Source organism: Lutra lutra, chromosome 5, assembly GCF_902655055.1.
Source record: "Lutra lutra chromosome 5, mLutLut1.2, whole genome shotgun sequence".
In the NCBI taxonomy this organism is placed as follows: Eukaryota; Metazoa; Chordata; class Mammalia; order Carnivora; family Mustelidae; genus Lutra; species Lutra lutra.
The window spans coordinates 40,921,711-40,941,262 of NC_062282.1; the positions used below are offsets into that span (position 1 = coordinate 40,921,711).

The following is a 19,552-nucleotide window of genomic DNA, read 5'->3' on the forward strand; positions in this document are numbered from 1 at the left end:
TGTGTGGGAGTTCAAGAGGGAATCCTTCTCATTTCCACCTTTGAAGAGCAGGTCTATCATTTCCTTTCTTGGGATCAGGCAGCCAGGATTGCCATGCGAATCCAAAGTGTTTCTAGCACTCTCTTGGGGAAGTTCTATTCATAGAAAACCTTGGCCCGGCTCCAGGTCTGTGTCACATTGTTTGTGTGGAATGAGGATGTGCTCTGCTTTTTCAGAATAACAAGCCCATGTTTTTGAGTCATTACAGGAAAAACTTTTCCCACAGCGCGATGAGTGGAGTTCATTTCATTGCAGCCAAGGTGTGTCATTCCAAAAGACACAGAAAATGTCCTCAAAGAAGAAACCCCAGAGCCACTTGCATTCCAGCCCCCTTGCCCATCAGGAGACAGCTGAACAGGGCATCTGAGAAAGTTTCTCCCAATGCCCTTGGATGCTTTCTTCCTGGGGCCACTGGCTCCCTCTCTCCCTTTTCTCCTTACTTCACAGCGCTTAAAAACTCCATAAGGGCAGCACTCCAGGGAAAGAAAACGCATTGGAAGAGGTGACAACATCTGGCCCAGCTTTTCCCATCTTAGTGTTCACCCCCTGAGCAGTCAAAATTCATATTTATCCACATTATCCATGTTATTTATTCACAATTTTAGAATGACAGACCTGACGTGCAGGCACGGGCTCCTTCACCACCACCAGCCCCTCAAGAAGGGAGTATATCAATCTGGCAATAAGCTCCCCATCTATTAAAATCTCCTCAACTCTGAAAACAGAGTATTAATCTTGCTAGAATAGGAACAAATAAACATGGTTCATGACGCAAATTGACATATAACGTTATATTAGTGTCCTGTGCACAACTTAATGATTTAATATTTGCATACATGGGGTTATGACCACCACAGTAGCTTTAATTAATTTCCGTCACCACATCTAGTTACAAACTTATTTTTCTTGTTATGAGAACTTTTAAAATCTATTCTCTTAGCAACTTTTCGAAGATGCAGTCCGGCGTTAATAACTAAAGTTGCCGTGCTGTGTGTTTATCCCTATGACTTATTTATTTATAACTGAAAGTTTATACATTTCAACCACCTTCATCTCTTATATTTATTATATAAATATAATATATATAATATACTTCTGTATATTATATTTATATATCCATTATACCTTTTGCCCACTTCCCACTTCCACCTCTGGCATCCACCTATCTGTTCTCTGTATCTGTGAGTTCGTTTTTTGTTTTTGTTTAGTTTTTTAAATTCCACATATAAGTGAGGTCATTTAATATTTGTCTTCCTCTGTCTGACTTATTTCACATAGTGTAACATCTTTAAGATCCATCCATGTCATCCATGTTGTTATAAATGGCAAAGTTTTCTTTTTTTAATGACTGAATAACATTTGTGTGTGTGTGTGTTTGTGTGTGTGTGTACCACAATTTCTTAATCTATTCATCCATCCAGGACCATGTAGGTTGTTTCCATGTCTTGTTTACTGTAAATAATGCGGCAGTGTACATAGGGCTCCACACATCTTTTTGAGTTAGTTTTTCATTTTCTTTGGATAAATGCCCAGAAATGGAATTGCTGGGTCCATAACGTCCTTTATTGTCTGGCAAATAGTTGCACAAATAAAAGAAGGTGATATTGAACAGAGGAGGTACCTAGTGATCATCTCACTAGGGGGTGGACACTACTAATCACTATGTTGCTGCAGTTGCGTTGTAGCTGCCTTGACTTGGCGCTCGCTGGCCTGGCTGCACTCCACCTGCAAAAACCAGGTGTACTAGTCTCCCTGATGATAGTCTTGGCCTTTATTGTTACTTCAGGGTGTCATGGCCACCAGGCAGACTCAGAGCCGGAAAGGGCCCTTTCCATAGCCTTGGAAGCAAGAGGGTGGTCACCACCCTGAGCACATTTCCTAAGAGTGGTGGTTTTCGAGGTCCTTAATAGGTGTTACGTTGATCTAATTGTTGTCAAGACAACAAGAAAAGAAGGTCAAGGAAGCAACATGGAAATGCCGATCAAACCATCACTGATCATCTTTTTGAACATTTACCTTGTCCTAATTTCAGATTAATGGAACAAGTGAAGAAGAGAAAACATTCCCACGTACCCTTCATCCAGATTCCTCAAATGTGCATGTTCCCTCTCTCTCAATATATGTACATGTCTGTTTTTCCTGTTTGAACGTAAATTGCAGCCTTTTGGGTAGGATTGAAAGGAAGAAGGTTTTTAAAAGTAATACTTCAAGACAAAGAACAAAAAGTCATTGATGTTAAATAACTGGATTTTTAAGATCATTTTGCCTTAAAGAGATTGGGAGTAATAATGTTTTTGTATTTGATATCAAATAAAGTCATTCAAGGAAAAAAAAAACAACAAGTAATCATTGCTCAGACTATGATATAGGTCAAGAGAGTCGTCAAACTGTGATGATTTCCTGCCACCGACACCCTAGCCCTTGCCTCCTTCCTGGATCCATCTGAACCTAGTCATGACTCTGCTCCATGCATCAAGAAGCTCCAACCAATCTGCAAAAACACTTGAGTAAGGTGTTCACATTCAGTGCTTCTCCCCAAAGGGCCAATGACACAAATGACCTCTGGGGGGCCCCCTACTTCCTAAATCCCCAAGACCATGGAGTGAGTTTCTTGGTTCTCTAAGGTACTCCTTGCCCAAATTTTACTCCTACTTGTTTCTTGTTATCTTATGCAACTTGTTTTTCTCCAGAACGGCACTGCCCAAATTGATCAACATCTTACTGGCCAGACTGGGCTCTGAACAGCTTTGGCTACGTCCAAAAATGAAATCCAACTACAAAGGAAGAATGTTTGTCACAACAGAGTTATTCATTACAATGGGCCATAAGGTCAGAGGATAACATCCTAAAAAAGAAGTTTCAGAGAGGCTTGGAATGATCAAGAAGCACTGGGATATGAACAAACTGACTGTAGCTCTTGGTCCGAGCAGCACCCCAGTGTGATGTCTATTTGCTCCCCAACTGTCCTGCATCCTCCAAACCAATGGATTCAGCAGGTGTGGTGTTGTCCCATTTTGCAAGGCACCACCATCTTACAAATACATTACATGTATGTTGAAGTTGGCTGAATCAGTTTTCCCACTGTTTTGTTTGGTGTTGCTTGCAACCAAAGAACCACAAGTTACAACACATGATTGAACTGGGCACCTGTGCATTTCACTTCTGTCTGTCCCATCTGCGCAGGGCTCTTTAAAGACAGGGACCATATCTTCTCATCTGTTCACCCTGCTTCCTTTGACCTGAGCAGAGTGAATGTTCCCCCAAGCAGACTGCCTAAGCGCTCACAGGTAAAAGGTGAAAGAGTCCTGTGGTACACTCACTGGACCTTCTCCTCATTTGGTAAACTGGATTTTGCTTCTGTATAATCTAACAAAAATTCCTCTGGTTTTCGAGGCCACAAAACAATTTCAGGAAAATGGTATTCAAAAATCCACTGATCTCTGTTCTCGGATGCCTCCACAGCTCTGATTCATTAAATAACTAGAGAGTCAACCAAGATCCTGGGTTTCCAAGGTTGTTTCAAACCAAGAACACGGCTTCTGCCAAGACTAGCGGGGATTTCTGAGCTGGTCAACATTCCTTGAGTTTCCTTTGAGAGGTGAAAAAAAAGGCAGCTTAAAATGCATTATATAAGAAAGAAAGGTATGAACTAGTTGAGGGGAAACTACAAAGGAAGCGGGCCAAGTCCCAAAATAAAAGGCAGGAATAGAAAACTAAAAATAACACACAGGGAAGTGTGCCACATCTGTAGGGCTCCCTTGCATTCTCCTGGAGCATTGTACCTTTTTTTTTTTTTCAGGAGCATGCTAATAATTGTTTGGAGATTTAAATAGAACACTATTATTTGTTCTTTAAAAATAGTCACTTCTTTTGTAGAATTGTGAGAGAGTTTCAGATGATACTAATCGAATTTCACTGATTAGTTATTTACCTTTTATGGACATCTTCAAGTGTGTTAAGGAGTCTGTTTTCTTCAATCTCTGTCCATCCTTAATGGAGCACTTAAAATATTTGAAATATTTGTCTTGTTGCAATTAATAGACATTTGAAATATAAACAAAAAATAAAGTTGGCTGATATGACAATACTTTAAATTATCTGCCATTTATTGGAAACCTTCGTACATGCCAGACACAATGAGAGGATATAATGGCATACATAGAATACGAGCTAAGGTCCTCACAACTTTACCCCCAAGCCATTACCCACATTTTGCAGAGGACACTAAGGGGGAGCATGTAGAAATAACAAACCCAATATTGCAATGAGTTAATCCTGCCTCCCTCTGACTCAAAAACTCTAGGGTCCTTCCACACCACTTAAGATAATCAAAAACACTTTTCAAATAAACTAACTATACGTAGTTAACACAGAGCCATCAATAAGAATTCATTGTTCACTTTCTCACTTTTGCTTATTTTTAAAGACTTCAATTGAATTTATATTTAAACTCTGAAAATGCATAGTACACACAGCATGACTAAGATAGGTGCCTTCCTCCTGGTTAAAGGTATGTCTTCTACCATTCAATTAGCTGTCAGGTTAGTATGACAGTTACATTTTTCCTTTAAGAGAAATATGTTATGATAGATTTGAAGAAAATGAAGCCTCCTACTGGGGAAATGCCTATGGAGACGTCGTTTACAGTGTTTGTTCAATAATCACTTCCAAGTTGTAAATTCCTGTTTTCTCCAGACACAACAAAAACAGGAAATATTTACCAACTTCACAGGTGTCAGGAAATACTTTAAAAACCCTGGTGGCCTAACCACCCGCTTAAGCAGATAGCATTTCTGTGTGTAGGTGCAGAAGGTATATCGTAATTTGAAATGTGTTATGATCCAGAGATTTTCATCAATACTTCCTAAGGATTCACTGGCTTTGCTTTTGTTGGGCCAGACTTTTTTTCCCCCCAGAAGAGAAGTATAATGTGCTAATGTGCTTTGTAGCCTTCCTAGGATTTACAAGAAAATTACAGTTCTCTACATTTACTTGGTTTGAAATCCTATTTCTATAGCTAACCAAGTGCCAAGATGACCAAGTACCACTTGAAATGACAACTACGGGATTATGCCCTTTAGCCACCATGTAGGCAATAAACCACAAGTTCATTTTCACTTGCTTGAATTTGCTGCAATTTCCATTTCCAAAAGTGGAGAGAGATTTATTCTTTTTCCCAATTATAAAACTAATGGCAAAGATTTCGGAATATCATTAAAAATACAAAGAATCAGGTAAGCATCCCCATTAATATCTCCATTTATATCCATTTATATGTTTTTTTTTTTTCACAAACATGAGATTATTCCTATGGCATCATAGGATGCTTTTTGACACCTAACATACAGTAGAAGTGCTCTTAAGTGGCCTCCCCTTTATCATCTCACCGAGATCACCATGAGTCCCCCTGCTCTCCCAATGCCATTCAACTATGGCTATGTCCATGGTGTATGGTGAAGGATGCTGGCACAGGGGCATGGGGGAGGCACCTGCATGCTTGAATTTCTACCAGTTGACATCAAAGCTCGGAGTTGCAACAGTGATATAGCAATAGTGATAACTGGCACAAACAGGTTTAAGAACCAATGACTCCGAGCTTTGATGTCAACTGGCAGAAATTACACACACACACACACACACACACACACATTATGTGGTAGGTAAACAAGAGATACATATATATGACTATGTGGTAAGTAAACAAGAGATTTGAATGTTTTCACTTAAAAATATTGAATGGCTAAAAGTGATATGGTGATAAGTCGTTTTCACCACCACACACAAGACTTTATCACCAAATTTATTTGGGTCTAGGTATTTTCATCTGTGAAAGAAAAGGTTTAGACTAGAATTCTTTGGGCCCCTCCCCTCAATTCCAATATTTTGGCTTTCTGTGTACTACTGTATTTTTGGAGGGCTTGAAAATGTATAAACATTGTGAGAATTAAGTCACAAGAATCTATATAAATGGAATGGTATAACCTGGATTAATGGAAGCACATCAGACTCTATCATTGCTTCAGAATGGTTTCTCCCTAGTCTTGAGGAAAGAGAAAGAAACAAATACTCTCCTAGTATCTAGGTGCTCTTCTCTTTAGTTGCAAGCTAACTGACCTTCTGTCCTTCCCAGATGACCTTCTAGAAAAGTGCTTGTCTGCCATGCAGTTTTAGTACACTTCATTCAGGCTTCCACACTGACCTCTCCATGGACACAGCTCTCTTATGGTCACTGGGGACCTCCTGAGGACTCTTTAGATCTGCCTGATCTCTTCATGACACATAGCACCCTCGGTGACTCTTCTGGAATGTCTTTCTTCCAATGAGACCACACACCCCTTGACCGTTTCCTAATTCCACCTCCAGCCTCCTTTGATGGTTTTCTATTTGTCCCTGACAATTCCCCATGGTTTAAAGTTTCTCTGACATTTTTCAACCCTCGCAGTTGCTTAAATAGTGAAATATCTTTAAACAACAAAAATAAGTTGAATGAATCAACTGGTTAGGAAATATCAACTGGTTAGGAAGCAATGCATTCTTTTCACAAGGTCGGCAATGCCTTTTTTTTTTAATTTTATTTTTTATAAACATATAATATATTTTTATCCCCAGGGGTACAGGTCTGTGAATCGCCAGGTTTACACACTTCACAGCACTCACCACAGCACATACCCTCCCCAGTGTCCATAACCCCACCCCCCCTCCCAACCCCCCTCCCCCCATCAACCCTCAGTCTGTTTTGTGAGATTAAGAGTCACTTATGGTTTGTCTCCCTCCCAATCCCATCTTGTTTCATTTACTCTTCTCCTACCCCCTTAACCCCCCATGTTGCATCTCCTCTCCCTCATATCAGGGAGATCATATGATAGTTGTCTTTCTCCGATTGACTTATTTCGCTAAGCACGATACCCTCTAGTTCCATCCACGTCGTCGCAAATGGCAAGATTTCATTTCTTTTGATGGCTGCATAGTATTCCATTGTGTATATATACCACATCTTCTTTATCCATTCGTCTGTTGATGGACATCTAGGTTCTTTCCATAGTTTGGCTATTGTAGACATTGCTGCTATAAACATTCGGGTGCATGTGCCCCTTCAGATCACTACGTTTGTATCTTTAGGGTAAATACCCAGCAGTGCAATTGCTGGGTCATAGGGTAGTTCTATTTTCAACATTTTGAGGAACCTCCATGCTGTTTTCCAGAGTGGTTGCACCAGCTGTTGCACCACCAACAGTGTAGGAGGGTTCCCCTTTCTCCGCATCCTCGCCAGCATCTATCATTTCCTGACTTGTTAATTTTAGCCATTCTGACTGGTGTGAGGTGATATCTCATTGTGGTTTTAATTGCACCCAAAACTATAAGATACCTAGGAATAAACCTAACCAAAGAGACTAAGAATCTATACACAGAAAACTATAAAGTACTCATGAAAGAAATTGAGGAAGACACAAAGAAATGGAAAAATGTTCCATGCTCCTGGATTGGAAGAATAAATATTGTGAAAATGTCTATGCTACCTAAAGCAATCTACACATTGAATGCAATCCCTATCAAAGTACCATCCTTTTTTTTTTCAAAGAAATGGAACAAATAATCCTAAAATTTGTATGGAACCAGAAAAGACCTCGAATAGCCAAAGGAATATTGAAAAAGAAAGCCAAAGTTGGTGGCATCACAATTCCGGACTTCAAGCTCTATTACAAAGCTGTCATCATGAAGACAGCATGGTACTGGCACAAAAACAGACACATAGATCAATGGAACAGAATAGAGAGCCCAGAAATAGACCCTCAACTCTATGGTCAACTCATCTTTGACAAAGCAGGAAAGAATGTCCAATGGAAAAAAAGACAGCCTCTTCAATAAATGGTGTTGGGAAAATTGGGCAATGCCTGGTTTTGATCACTCCTTAGTTTATCTCCTTTCTAGGCAAGTCTAGATCTCCCTTTACCAGTGATCCTCCAAGTGCAGCCCCTGAACCAGCAGCATCTGCATCACCAGGGAACTTGTTAAAATGGAAAATCCTTGGACCTCATCTCAGACATACCAAATCAGCAATTTGTATTTTAACAAGGCCTCCAGAAAATTCTAATGTATAATAAACTTAGAGAATTGCTGGTCTGTGACATGTACCCTTTTAAAGCCAGGCCTTCATTCAACGATTAACACCAACTATAGATGATCAGAAGTAATTGATTTTCCTTCCAAATATCTATGTGATGTTGAATTATATCTACTGATCCTTTACTCTGAGGGACCTCAGGATAAAGGAAAATAATAAAATATGAGATGGAAACAACAGTCCTCCCCAGTTGCCTTTCACAGAAAATGACAACTCAATCTGACTACCACTAAAATTACCTTACACTTTTTGTTACCACAAGTAATGTCCTCATTGCCTGATGGAGAAGCACTCCCTGTTTCTGTTGCCCTGGGCAACTGTATTTGTCAGATACACTGACTGTCACATATGTTCCCATGTTTTTCAATCTCCTCAGGTCCCAATAGGCAGGATAATAGCCATTGGGGAGATGGTAGCTGGCAGGTGAAAGGGATGGGAGGCCATCTGCTCCACCTGCTCTGCTGGAGATAGGCCTATCACCTGCTTCATTCATTCATTCATTCATTCATTCCTTTCTTCATTCATTCCTCCAGACATCCACTCACTCACCCATCTTTCTTCCCAAACATCCTTCTATCCATCTCTCTACCAAACCACACTTTCATTCATCCATCCATCCATCTTTCCATCCATCCATCCATCATCCATCTATTAATCCATTCATTCCAGAAATATTTATTGTGTGGAATATGTGCCAGCTTGGTTTCTCTTCAATATCAAATGAGGTCGAGTCTCACTGGAGACCACTGACATAGGGCATTTTCTTTTACTTCTCCAGTGTTTCCTGGGATGTCTATAATGGTGCAGGAAAAAACATCTCAGAACTCCCCTTCATATTTATTTTTTATCTCTTAAAAATTTCCACTTTGAGTATATATTTCATAACAAACACAGTGCATTAATCCTATGATATGCGTATAGTTTAAAATAGCATGCTCAAAAATATTGCAATCAAAAAGTGCAAAATCCAAAGATTTTCCATTAGCTTCTCTGAAGAATAGAGTCAGAAGGCTACAGAGCAATGTGGGATGGACAGGGACTAGTGTTGGGAGTGAAAGGCACAAAGAGGTCCCGGTACCAGGAAGCTGGATAGCTAGAAAACATACCTGCACCTGAGAGCAGATGAGCCCACCTTTTCCATTGTATTGCCTATGGTCTCTCCTATTGCAGAGTGTGAAAAGAGGCAAGTCCTGGCATGGTCCCCTTTGTTCCACGATCCACCCTTCCCCAAGGAATATTTGGGCTGTGACCTGTGCTTCAGGCCAAGTTGGGGATCTTTAAGTAACCTCACTCTCTGATAGCATGTCCTGAACCTCACTGCACACTGGTAAAGTAATTTTTAATTACTTCAATCAATTTAAATGATTTGATTAACTTAATTAATTTAAAGTGATTAATTTAATTTTATTTGATTTGATTAAATCATTACTCTAATTTAATAATAATTTGAGTATCTTATGTTGATATAACTTTTTATCTCATTCACATCCAGTTTCTTCCATCTTAAAAAAAGGAAAAAGATTAACTCAGGTAAATTGATGTTTTTGCTAGTATAGACAATGTTTTTTAGCGTTGTGTTGATTCATTTAAATGTTTTCCTAATTTGCCCATCACAAGGCTGAATGAACTTATCCTGTTGCTGGATACGATACTCTCAAGCTACAAAGCTAAAGGCTACTCTATTCTTTTTTTTTCCCCTAAGATTTTATTTATTTATTTGAGAGAGAGAGAGAGAGAGCACCAGAGGGGGGAGGACTGGAGGGATAAGCAGACTCCAAGATTGTGACCTGAACCGAAGTCAGGTGCTTAACCGACTGAGCCACCCAGGCTCCCTGCTCTATTCTTTTATACACGCACTGAAATGTTCGTCTTTGCCTACGTCTTCTAAAGAGTAAGCACCTTCAGACACTAACAGAAGACTTCTTTTGTTTTTGCCTCTATAGGATGAGATATTATGTGAGGACCTGCTTTTCAAGAGGTTGTAAGGCACGAGAAGACCAAAAATGTGAGGCAAAGAAAAAATAGCCTCAAGTTTTGACAGAAAATGCTCATCTGTAGCAGCAATGTCAGTTCAGAAGCCTCCGTTTAATATGCATACAAGAGTTCCAATTCATTGGATGAATCTTTTAAATAATTTAATGATTTAACAAAGTCATGAATGGACTCGAAGCAGCTGTCTTATTTTTTATTGAACAATCATAAACTTTGCCTTTTAAAACATATCCTAACAGCTTATTCAGCTTACATTCAAAGACCCTCCCACACACACACATTCACAACTCTGTTGGCAAACTCTGAGAATAAAATATAGGTAAATAGTGAAATAATTCTTAAATAATCTTCACTCCAAATAAAATACTTCTGCAAATATTTCCTAACAAAACCTAGTACAACAGTCCTATTTGTGCTAAGGTCCTCCCAAGTGTACTCATAATTCCACTTATCAACCAACTTTAAAGGAAAGAAAAATAAGAAAATGAACAATATTTTAAAGTTGACATTTCCTACTGAAAACTGACTCTTTTCCAAACCTCCTAAAAAAGTATTTTCTACTTTAAATCTGAAACTCATCTAAGTCACTACACTTTTAAATAAATTTCTTCTGTTGCTCATTTTCTGAGATTTTATAAATCCATAATGACTAATTTTTTCTAGGTTTCTCTTATGCTTATTACTATTAATATTGCTATAATTATTAATAATAAATTTACCCTACCTCGGGTGTTTGGACACTTTTACCCATTTTAACAAATAGTATTTCGTTCATCTTCTCAAGGTGATTAAGGATGAGTATGGAGGGTGACTCAGACTAACATAATTGTTTACAAAATTATATAAATATTTGCCTTCACATCTCCTCCAAGTGGGCAAAATACTTCCTAGCTCTCTCAGTCTGGGGTGACATTCTTTAAAACCATTTATGAGAGTGTACATTTGCCCTCTGCCTCAGAATCATCCTTCAGATAAGGTAAGCTGGGCATGACAAGTAGCAGCCCTTTGAAATCTGCCTCTACTCAAGGCTGCTCCTCAACCTCCCACAAGACTCAAACATCCCACTTCCTTCAGGGATTGTTTTGTGTTGACTTTTCCGAAGTAAATAAGAAGCACAACTAAACTCTATTGATGTTACCACAAGGAAGACCTAATTATCATACTTTTCCACCCTGCCCCCCCTTCTCTCACTCCTAACTCTCCCACCATCCTGTATCCCAACATCAGTGTACATCCGAGTCACAGACATGTGGACTCACTCTGGTCTTCAGCTTTGGCTAGCTCTCTCTTTGGCTGATCTGCATTCACATTAAGATTATCTAAATTGCATTTTCAGTTCTTCGGTATTACTATAAACACATATTTAACAAATGTATATGCATTCAAATATTTAACAAATATCTAAAAGTGTTCAGTCATATGCATTTTATGGGTTGTTAGTAGCCTACATTTTTTTTTTCCTGGACCCACACACTTGGCCTTCCAAGATCACACGTCCGTATGCTATAATCTAGACAGTTCCTAAAATGTTGGCTGTGTGTTGAATGATCATTAAAATAAGAGTCTTCTCTCAGAAATCCCACCCAGGATCAGCGAGGATTTAACCATTTCATTACAGGAGAGCGGGCATTCTCTTTTACGAGTTCTTCTCTCACAGCGTTGCCATCTCCAGATGCCATGTCATGCTCTAAAATTAGAAGGAATACAAATCATGTCCAGATGTTTATAACTCTAAGATGAAGAACAGTTTTATCTTACTTTTGTATTACGAGGGACGTACAATAAAGTCCTTAATAGATTCAAAGAGTCTGTGCTCACTGTATCCGCCCACTCTCTGTAAATTGGCACCTCCCATTCACATCAGCACCCCCTGAATGATTTCTCTTTAAATACCTATCAGCACTGGACATTATCTTATACATGCATTTGTCATTTTTTTTTCATGTGTTATCTCACTCCACCACTAGAATATCATCTCCGAGAAGGCAGGGGCTTTGCTTTATTCACGGCTACTGTGCCTGGAACATAGTAGGTGCTTAATAAATACTTATGGAATGAACAAATGTAACAATAGATCTCTAAGTAAGATTTTCATACTATCTGGTATATAAGAGGCTTAGCTTATTGTGTGGCCCCAGAAAGCAGATGCAGATCAAAGGAGGGAACTTTTCTAAAGATAGCTTTTGTTCTGCATAAAAGTTTATAATATTTAGAATTTTTCCAAAGTGAAATTTGTCTGCTTCTGAGAGTAGCAAGGTGTGTTTGCTTCAACAGTGCACGTCTTAATATGGAATGCTGTAGGGTCGTTGCAGCCCGGCAGAGGAATGTGTGCCAAGTAATCAAATATTCCAGATCTTACAGTCCCCAACTCCCCTTAAAAAAATTGCCTTGCAAATTCCCAGACTTAGAAAATTGGAAATCTCACAAAAACAAGAACAACAACAACAAATGGAAATAGGAAGGCAGGAAACCCACTTGCCAAGAATATAGTAGCCAATGGGAGGAAAGCTAGAGAAGATAAGCTCCTGGAATTAGGGTATGGAAGGGACCAAGAAGTCCCTGTGCAGATGGACCTTGGAACCACTGACAAAGGCTTTGTAAACGGATCTGTGTAGGGGTGATATGAAGGCTATTGCAAGACTGAGCCCCCAAGTCCCCTCCTACAAACAGTGGCACATGCGCCCTGGCAAGTCCAACAGAGGTGATGCACCATTGAGCAGGGGAGCTCCAGTGCAGCCTTTCTGTGAAGACTTTAGGACATTCTGCTCTCCAGCCTGAACCTAAGGTTTACCAAGATCACACTAGTAACCATCTTTTGCCGTCCCTTTAGCTAATGAAAGCAAACACCTTAGGTCAGAAAATGTTTTCCCTATGAATTTCTATTAAGAATCTTGATATGTAAGTTGGGCATAGAAATATTTTTTTGTGTAACCCGTAATATAACCTCCACCCAGCAAAATATCTGTGTCCAAAGCATCTATATAGTAGTCAAGAGATCTGTCAAATGTGCATGCAAATGACAGAGGGTGACAGGCTCAAGGGAAAGAGACTGCACCAAAGTCCAGTGGAGAAGAAGATATGTGGCTGGGTGTGCAGTGGGAGGGACGGGTGTTCCTTTCCTTAAGATAATTCCAAAGCTGCTCTCACGGGCCTCCCAAACATTCATCCTAAACACCAGATTCACAAGGAAATCAATTCTCTCTTGGTGGGAAAGGTTTAGGTGCCACCATAAATGAATGAAGAGGAATACAAAAGTGGTTCTTCAAAGTACTCTGTAGCCTGCAGTTTTTTTTTAAAATATTTTATTTGTTTATTTGACAGACAGAGATCACAAGTAGGCAGAGAGGCAGGCAGAGAGAGAGAGAGAGGGGGAAGCAGGCCCCCTGCTGAGCAGAGAGCCCGATGCAGGACTCTATCCCAGGACCCAGAGATCATGACTTGAGCCAAAGGCAGTGGCTTAACCCACTGAGCCACCCAGGCACCCCTGTAGCCTGCAGTTTTAAAAAAAGTAAGATGAGACAAAAGAAGATGCAAGTGTTTGACATAGCTAGCTGTACTAAGACAATAGGTTTCAAACCTGTACTGAATTAATCAAATCATTAAAAAAATGTGTAGGTCTTGGAAAATAGATTGATGGTTAGCAGGGGCTGGGGAGTGGATTATGAGGAATGGGAGCAACTGCTTAATGGATAGTGGGGTTTTATTTTGAGATGGTGAGAGTGTTCTAGAACTGGACTGAAGGGGCAGCTATGCAGCATTGTTAATGTACTAACTCCCACTGAACTGTTCCCTTCAAAATGGTTAATTTTCTGTTATGTAAATATTACCTCAATATGAAATTTTGTTTTAGGACTTAAAACACAAACTTTTTCCATTTTGCTTTTCAAGGACTATAGGACAGTCATAAGTACTTAAAATATTAATGATAATCTTAATTTCCAGATCAAATTTTCACAAAGATACCTTCCTAATAGCTTTTAAAGGTGGGGTGGGGTAGTTCTTTTAAATTGATGTTTAAGGGCATAATCCCACTTCAACATAAAAATTCACTTAAAAATACAGTATTTCCTCTTTTAAAGTACTTAATTATATCCATGTGTAAGGAGGAGGTAAAGCTGGGAAGCAGTACATTTGCCAAATATTTCAAATCTTAGTTAACTTGAAGCACAAAGCACCAGAAACAAAAGCTAAATAAAACGGACTTGGATTGTCAACTATCTGTATGTAAGGAGGGAGGCAACTGTATCATTTGTTGATACTGCAGTTTCTATGGTTATATGTTGTTTTAAATGAGCTACTTTCAATTTAATGAAGCTTTACCATACTGGCCATTTATTGCATAAGATAACCAAATATGTCCATAGCACCCTTTGATATGTTGTATTTCTCACATTTTAACAACCGGGATCCGAAATACACATGCATGAACAAGCATCATGTGACTATTACTACAATTTCGCTCAAAGGCTTAGAGATAATTCCCAAATTTCAATCACAGTTACTGTCTCTTATCCTCTCCAACATCCATAAAAATGCATGCTTGGAAATATTCCATTTAAATACTCCCATTTTGTTAAAAAAAAAAGAAGAAATGCTCTATAATTTCTATCTTGGCTCTTAACCCTTATCTGATAAATTCCTGAGTGTATTTTTTTCTACATGAACTTGAGAGAGAAGTAGCTTTGTCTAGTATGAATATAAAACAGATCACTGAAGAATTTGAAGAACTTTATATATCTGGGTTATTTTCTTATTACAGGTGTTTTGGTAATCAATCATATTTATTCTTCATAAAACAGGGTAAACTTTCGGGAAAATGTATAATCCCCCAAATTATTAATGAAATCTTTAAAAAAAAAGAAAAACCAGCAACAACAACCAAACTCAACCACCACCCTTTCTCCCTGGGGAAACTTAAAAAAAATCATTCAAACCCATGCTTTAAGCTTGTAATCTATATTTCTTGAGTTATTCAAACTGAAAATGGGGTTATTTTTCCAGTGTTTATACTGAAATTAATTCTTACCTGTGTGAGGAACAAATCTCCTGTTGGAAGACTTGGCTACCGAATATTGGAAGAAGGGAAATTTCAGACACTTGCCGGTCACTCTGTCACATATGCCTGACTGACAGTTGCAGGTCTCCTGGCATTCCATCCCGAAGGTGCCATAGGGGCACTCTGAGGACAAAGGGAAGGTTTAGAGAGGGAGCCACTCTTTGGGTACAAGACTGCTGTCTCATAGCCCCTGCGCGCACGGCTTCCAGATTCTGAACAAACCTCACGAATTTTGACCATCAGGAAAAATCCAATTCTTGAAAAAAAACCCAAGCTTTGGGAGTTGGTACTTAAAGTCACAAATCACACACTAAGACCAGATCACGGACACCTCAGCTGCCGTGTCCTGCCGTGAAGTTTAGTTAAAGGCAGCTACGCATAACCAACATCCTTGAACCAGACAATTCTGTTCACTTTTTCCTTAGATACCAATAGACAGGTGCGTTCTCATAATTTCCTTAGATGACTCCTGTGACAGCTGAGTGAAGTGGGCAATGGAACAGACACATGCATCAGCTTCTCAAAGAGTTTAAAGGATGTGATGCTGCCTTTGAATCCACTGTCTTCACAAACAACGTAATATTTTGGATGGATAGGAAAGGACTCCATCCACCCTAGCCAGCGGCCAAGAAGGGTGTCATGCCAGCTCTCCATGAAGTGATCCCTCCTCAGTCCACTCTTTCTCTGTTGAAATGGCAGCACAATTTACCCAATTCCCCCGGATGTTAAGAGGATTTACTAGGAGAGCCTTCTGCAGATCCAAGATGCAACATACTAAGAAAAACAGGAGAGCTGAGAATTTACCTGTATACCTCCCCAAATCTGGAAGCATTTAAAACTTCAGTATGTTCATACTCAGACTTAACATGTGATACTGAGAAGACGATGAACCCATTTATTACAAATGCAGGGTCTTAAGACATAAGCAATATCCCTATAGATGACCCAGTCTTTTTTTTTTTTTTTCCCCCCGATGACCCAGTCTTTAACAACCAAGCAGAATAGATGCAGAATATTTATTCTCTGGGCATGAGAACATTCTTGTAAGTAGTGAAGCAGCTGAGCCCTTCCCAATCGAATATCCCACAGAATGACCAAGGTAGATGTTAATGATATTTATTTTTAGAAGAGATTTAGAAGTCTTCTCACTTTAACTCTTCAGATTACAGAGGAATCTGTTTTTTGTTGTTGTTTTTTTTTTTTCCAAAAGATTTTATGTATCTGATAGATAGAGAGACAGCACAAGCAGGAGGGAGAGGGAGAAGCTGACTCCCCGCCCAGCAGGGATCCTGATGTGGGGCTCGATCCCAGGACTCTGGGATCATGACCTGAGCTGAAGGCAGACGCCCAACCAACTGAGCCATCCAGGGGCCCCGAGGAGTCTAGTTTTAAACATTAGCTTCTCTGTTGGGAAGAACCATCCTTAAAAAGGATCCTAAAAAGCCTCTTGCAGAAAAGCACACAGGATTGGGATTTGACTGTGTCTCTAGGTGATATCGAACACTAACACATGAGCCAAAGTCTCAGTTGCGCTTCTACTGAAACCCCCAGTGTATTGAATAGCACTGGTGGATAGCAGGTGTTCAGTAAAAATGTGTTTGGCTGGCTGGCTGTTAACCCAGCAGCATAATGCCAAACATCTGAATATTCAGAAAGCATCTGGAGGTGCAGCTAAAGTATACAGTTTTCCTATGAATGTTCTGTGAAACAGCTGAAGGAGGGAGTCTGCCCACAGCAAAACTCAACATCCCTGTGTAGAGTTGTAGAGGTTCACGCAGGGTCACTATGTCCAGCAGAGAGAAAAACGTTCGAAACTAGACTCACTTGCAGTCTGAAGCTGCCAGAAAGAACATTTTAAAATACATTTAAAAAATCGATCCCATTAACAGCTACCTCATTCATTCAGTAGAATGTGCGACTGCTAAAGATCCCAGATGCCTTGCAATGTTTCTTTCCCCAGAGGTGACATTGCATTTACAATCACATTTACAGAGGTGATTTTTATGCCAAGAGAGAAAGCAATCCCCTGCGTATACTTGCTATATCATAGTATGATTGTGTTAACCGCTTGCTCCCTAACTTCCTTCTGTGAAATCCTGTGATTTACAGAAAATACAGATCCTGGTCAGCCTAAACGTTTGTGAGTGTTCACCAAAAAATGCTTCATCAATATTCTGTCTTTCGTTGGTTATAAACAAAAATAAACGGGACAAAAAAATAAGATTCTCCTAATAGTCCAAACATTTATTTTCTAAATTCAGTATACATTGTAGATTAAAAGGTAAATTAATTTATAACATATTTGTCTAAAAGGTAGGTGAATTAATGAGACTGTCTCGATGGTGAATGGCTATGATTCGTGAAGGAAAACAACTGTATTAAATACATAAAACATAAGAATGAAATAAGAAAGAAAATATAAGAAATAAATTTCTCAGTCCCTTTAATCATTTTAAAGGCTTCTTTTTATTACAGAACTGATGAATGGGGCTATAGCATATGTGTTTCATCTTGATAATGGCTTTTAATGATGAGATCATGAGGTATCCGTTTATAGAGTATCTTAAAACCACCATTCTTTTGATTCTAAACATTTTAAACTACAGTCACTAAGTCTGAAATAAATTGTGTAACTGTGTAACTACATTGTTTAGTTATGATTTCAACCTGGTGACATTCTTCTTTAAGTCTGTAAACTCTCATTCTTTACAGACTTCCATTTTTATTTTTCTTTACTGTTATTTTTACTTGTCTTAAACCATCTACTGTTTTTCTAGATGACCAAACACCTTTATAAAGTGGAATGGGGTTTGTTTTATACTTCAGGGTACCCTCTTTTAAAGAATGTGAGTCATTCTGTTAGATGACTTAAGCCCACCCTATTTCACAAAATGCATTAGCGTTCATCAGAAATATTTGATCTTGAGAGATGCCCTCCAACCCGTGGACCCTTTCAAGATCAAAGAATCCCTAAGCCCGGGGCTAGACACCCCTGAAAGGTTATCTAGGGCAGACCTCTGTAATCACTGTGTTGCAGAAAATAAAGAACCTTAACCATCCAAACAGATTACCCATCAAGTTCCTAAAGTTTTCCAGAAAGGGAGGTCCCACAATTTTTCATTGCAAGTTTTTTCTTAAATCTCCTCCACATAAGGAGTGAAATGACCTGTTGCTTTCTGTGCCTTGCTGCACCCTGGGTTCGGCCGCTGTTTTGCAGAGTTCCTCTTCGCTCCCTCTCTCGTCGCAATACCTGTGAGGGGCCTCCTCCCTAAGCCACCTGCATTTTCCCTCTTGTCCTTGGCTGCGAAGCCTCCGCACTTCCCAGGCAGGCTGAAAGCCCTCAGTGTGCCCCCCTCCCCTCGGGGGCGGGGAGAAGCGAGAGGTCACCCTTTACCTTTGCAGATACCGAACTCGTCACCAAAGTCATCCTCCTCACTGTAAAACTGACACCTGAGCCCCGGGCCGCACTTGACGCCGTCCATGGCCGACACGGTGCGGTAGCAGGTCTCGCCCAGCCCCGCGGCGCACACCCGGCAGCAGCCGCAATCGTCCAGCACTGTCCTCTTGCAGCGCAGGCTGCTTTTGCACGCGGCGCTGTCGCAGCGCTCGGGGCAGTCCACCGCATACTTGGTGCTCCAGGCCGCCGCCAGGTGCGCAGGGACCAGGAGCGTGGCCAGCAGCAGGAGGCTCTTCATGTTCCCCGAAGGCTCTGGCTCGGCTGCCCGCGGGCGGGGTGGTCTTTGCTGGCGGGAAGCAGCTGTCCAAAGTGGTAGCTGAGCCTCTGCCTACACGTTTATGAGTTTTATACACTGGGTTGCCCGCATGCTTCCCCGTCATCAATTTCCTCAACCCAGCAGCAGCGCTGTCCTCTTGCCAGGCTCTCTTGTTTTAGTTTATGAAATCCAGGATGAAGGCTGGATTAACACGCCGCTGCCATCCAGGAATTGAAAAGCCCAAGCTGATGTCATCTGTTATGTTTAGATGGTTGTTTTGCATGAGCACTGAAAAACTCGCTCACATCCGTCTCAAGGGCTCAAGGACGTCTGTGAAGGGGGAATAAAGAAGGTTGCATACCCTCCTTCAGGACAGGAATTGTTCTGACACCAGTATATCACTTGGGCTGTGGCTTTGTCTCAGAGCCTCTGTCGTGGGGCGGAAAATGATATCGTCGTGAATCATCAGGACGAAAGAAGCTCCTTTAAACAAAATAAATAAACATTTGGTATTTCCCCTCAATAAATAGCTGTGAGATCATTTGGAAGAAGAAAGGGTTATATTGTGCCTTTTCAATACTTAGAAGAAAGAAAATATTTTGAAAGGGATTTTTTAAGGACCCCTCTCTT

General features: G+C 40.1%; 1 protein-coding gene across 1 annotated transcript; it reads right to left on the reverse strand.

Annotated features, from left to right (window-relative positions):
- Nucleotides 1-10,332: 10,332 nt before the first annotated feature.
- On the reverse strand, nucleotides 10,333-19,282 carry ESM1 (endothelial cell specific molecule 1). Its single transcript, XM_047731598.1, has 3 exons — nucleotides 18,604-19,282; nucleotides 15,180-15,332; nucleotides 10,333-11,840 (listed from the first exon to the last, which is right to left on the reverse strand). Exons 1-3 carry the CDS (start codon nucleotides 18,902-18,904, stop codon nucleotides 11,743-11,745), a joined length of 552 nt encoding a protein of 183 aa, XP_047587554.1. The 5' UTR covers nucleotides 18,905-19,282; the 3' UTR covers nucleotides 10,333-11,742.
- Nucleotides 19,283-19,552: the final 270 nt, after the last annotated feature.

Excerpts from the sequence above, each read along its gene's own strand:
- ESM1 (XM_047731598.1), bottom strand. The coding sequence starts at position 18,904 with ATGAAGAGCCTCCTGCTGCTGGCCACGCTCCTGGTCCCTGCGCACCTG. Across the intron at positions 15,333-18,603 it reads CGAGTTCGGTATCTGCAAAG|AGTGCCCCTATGGCACCTTC; the intron begins GTAAAGGGTGAC and ends CTTTGTCCTCAG. Across the intron at positions 11,841-15,179 it reads GAGATTTGTTCCTCACACAG|AGCATGACATGGCATCTGGA; the intron begins GTAAGAATTAAT and ends TTCTAATTTTAG.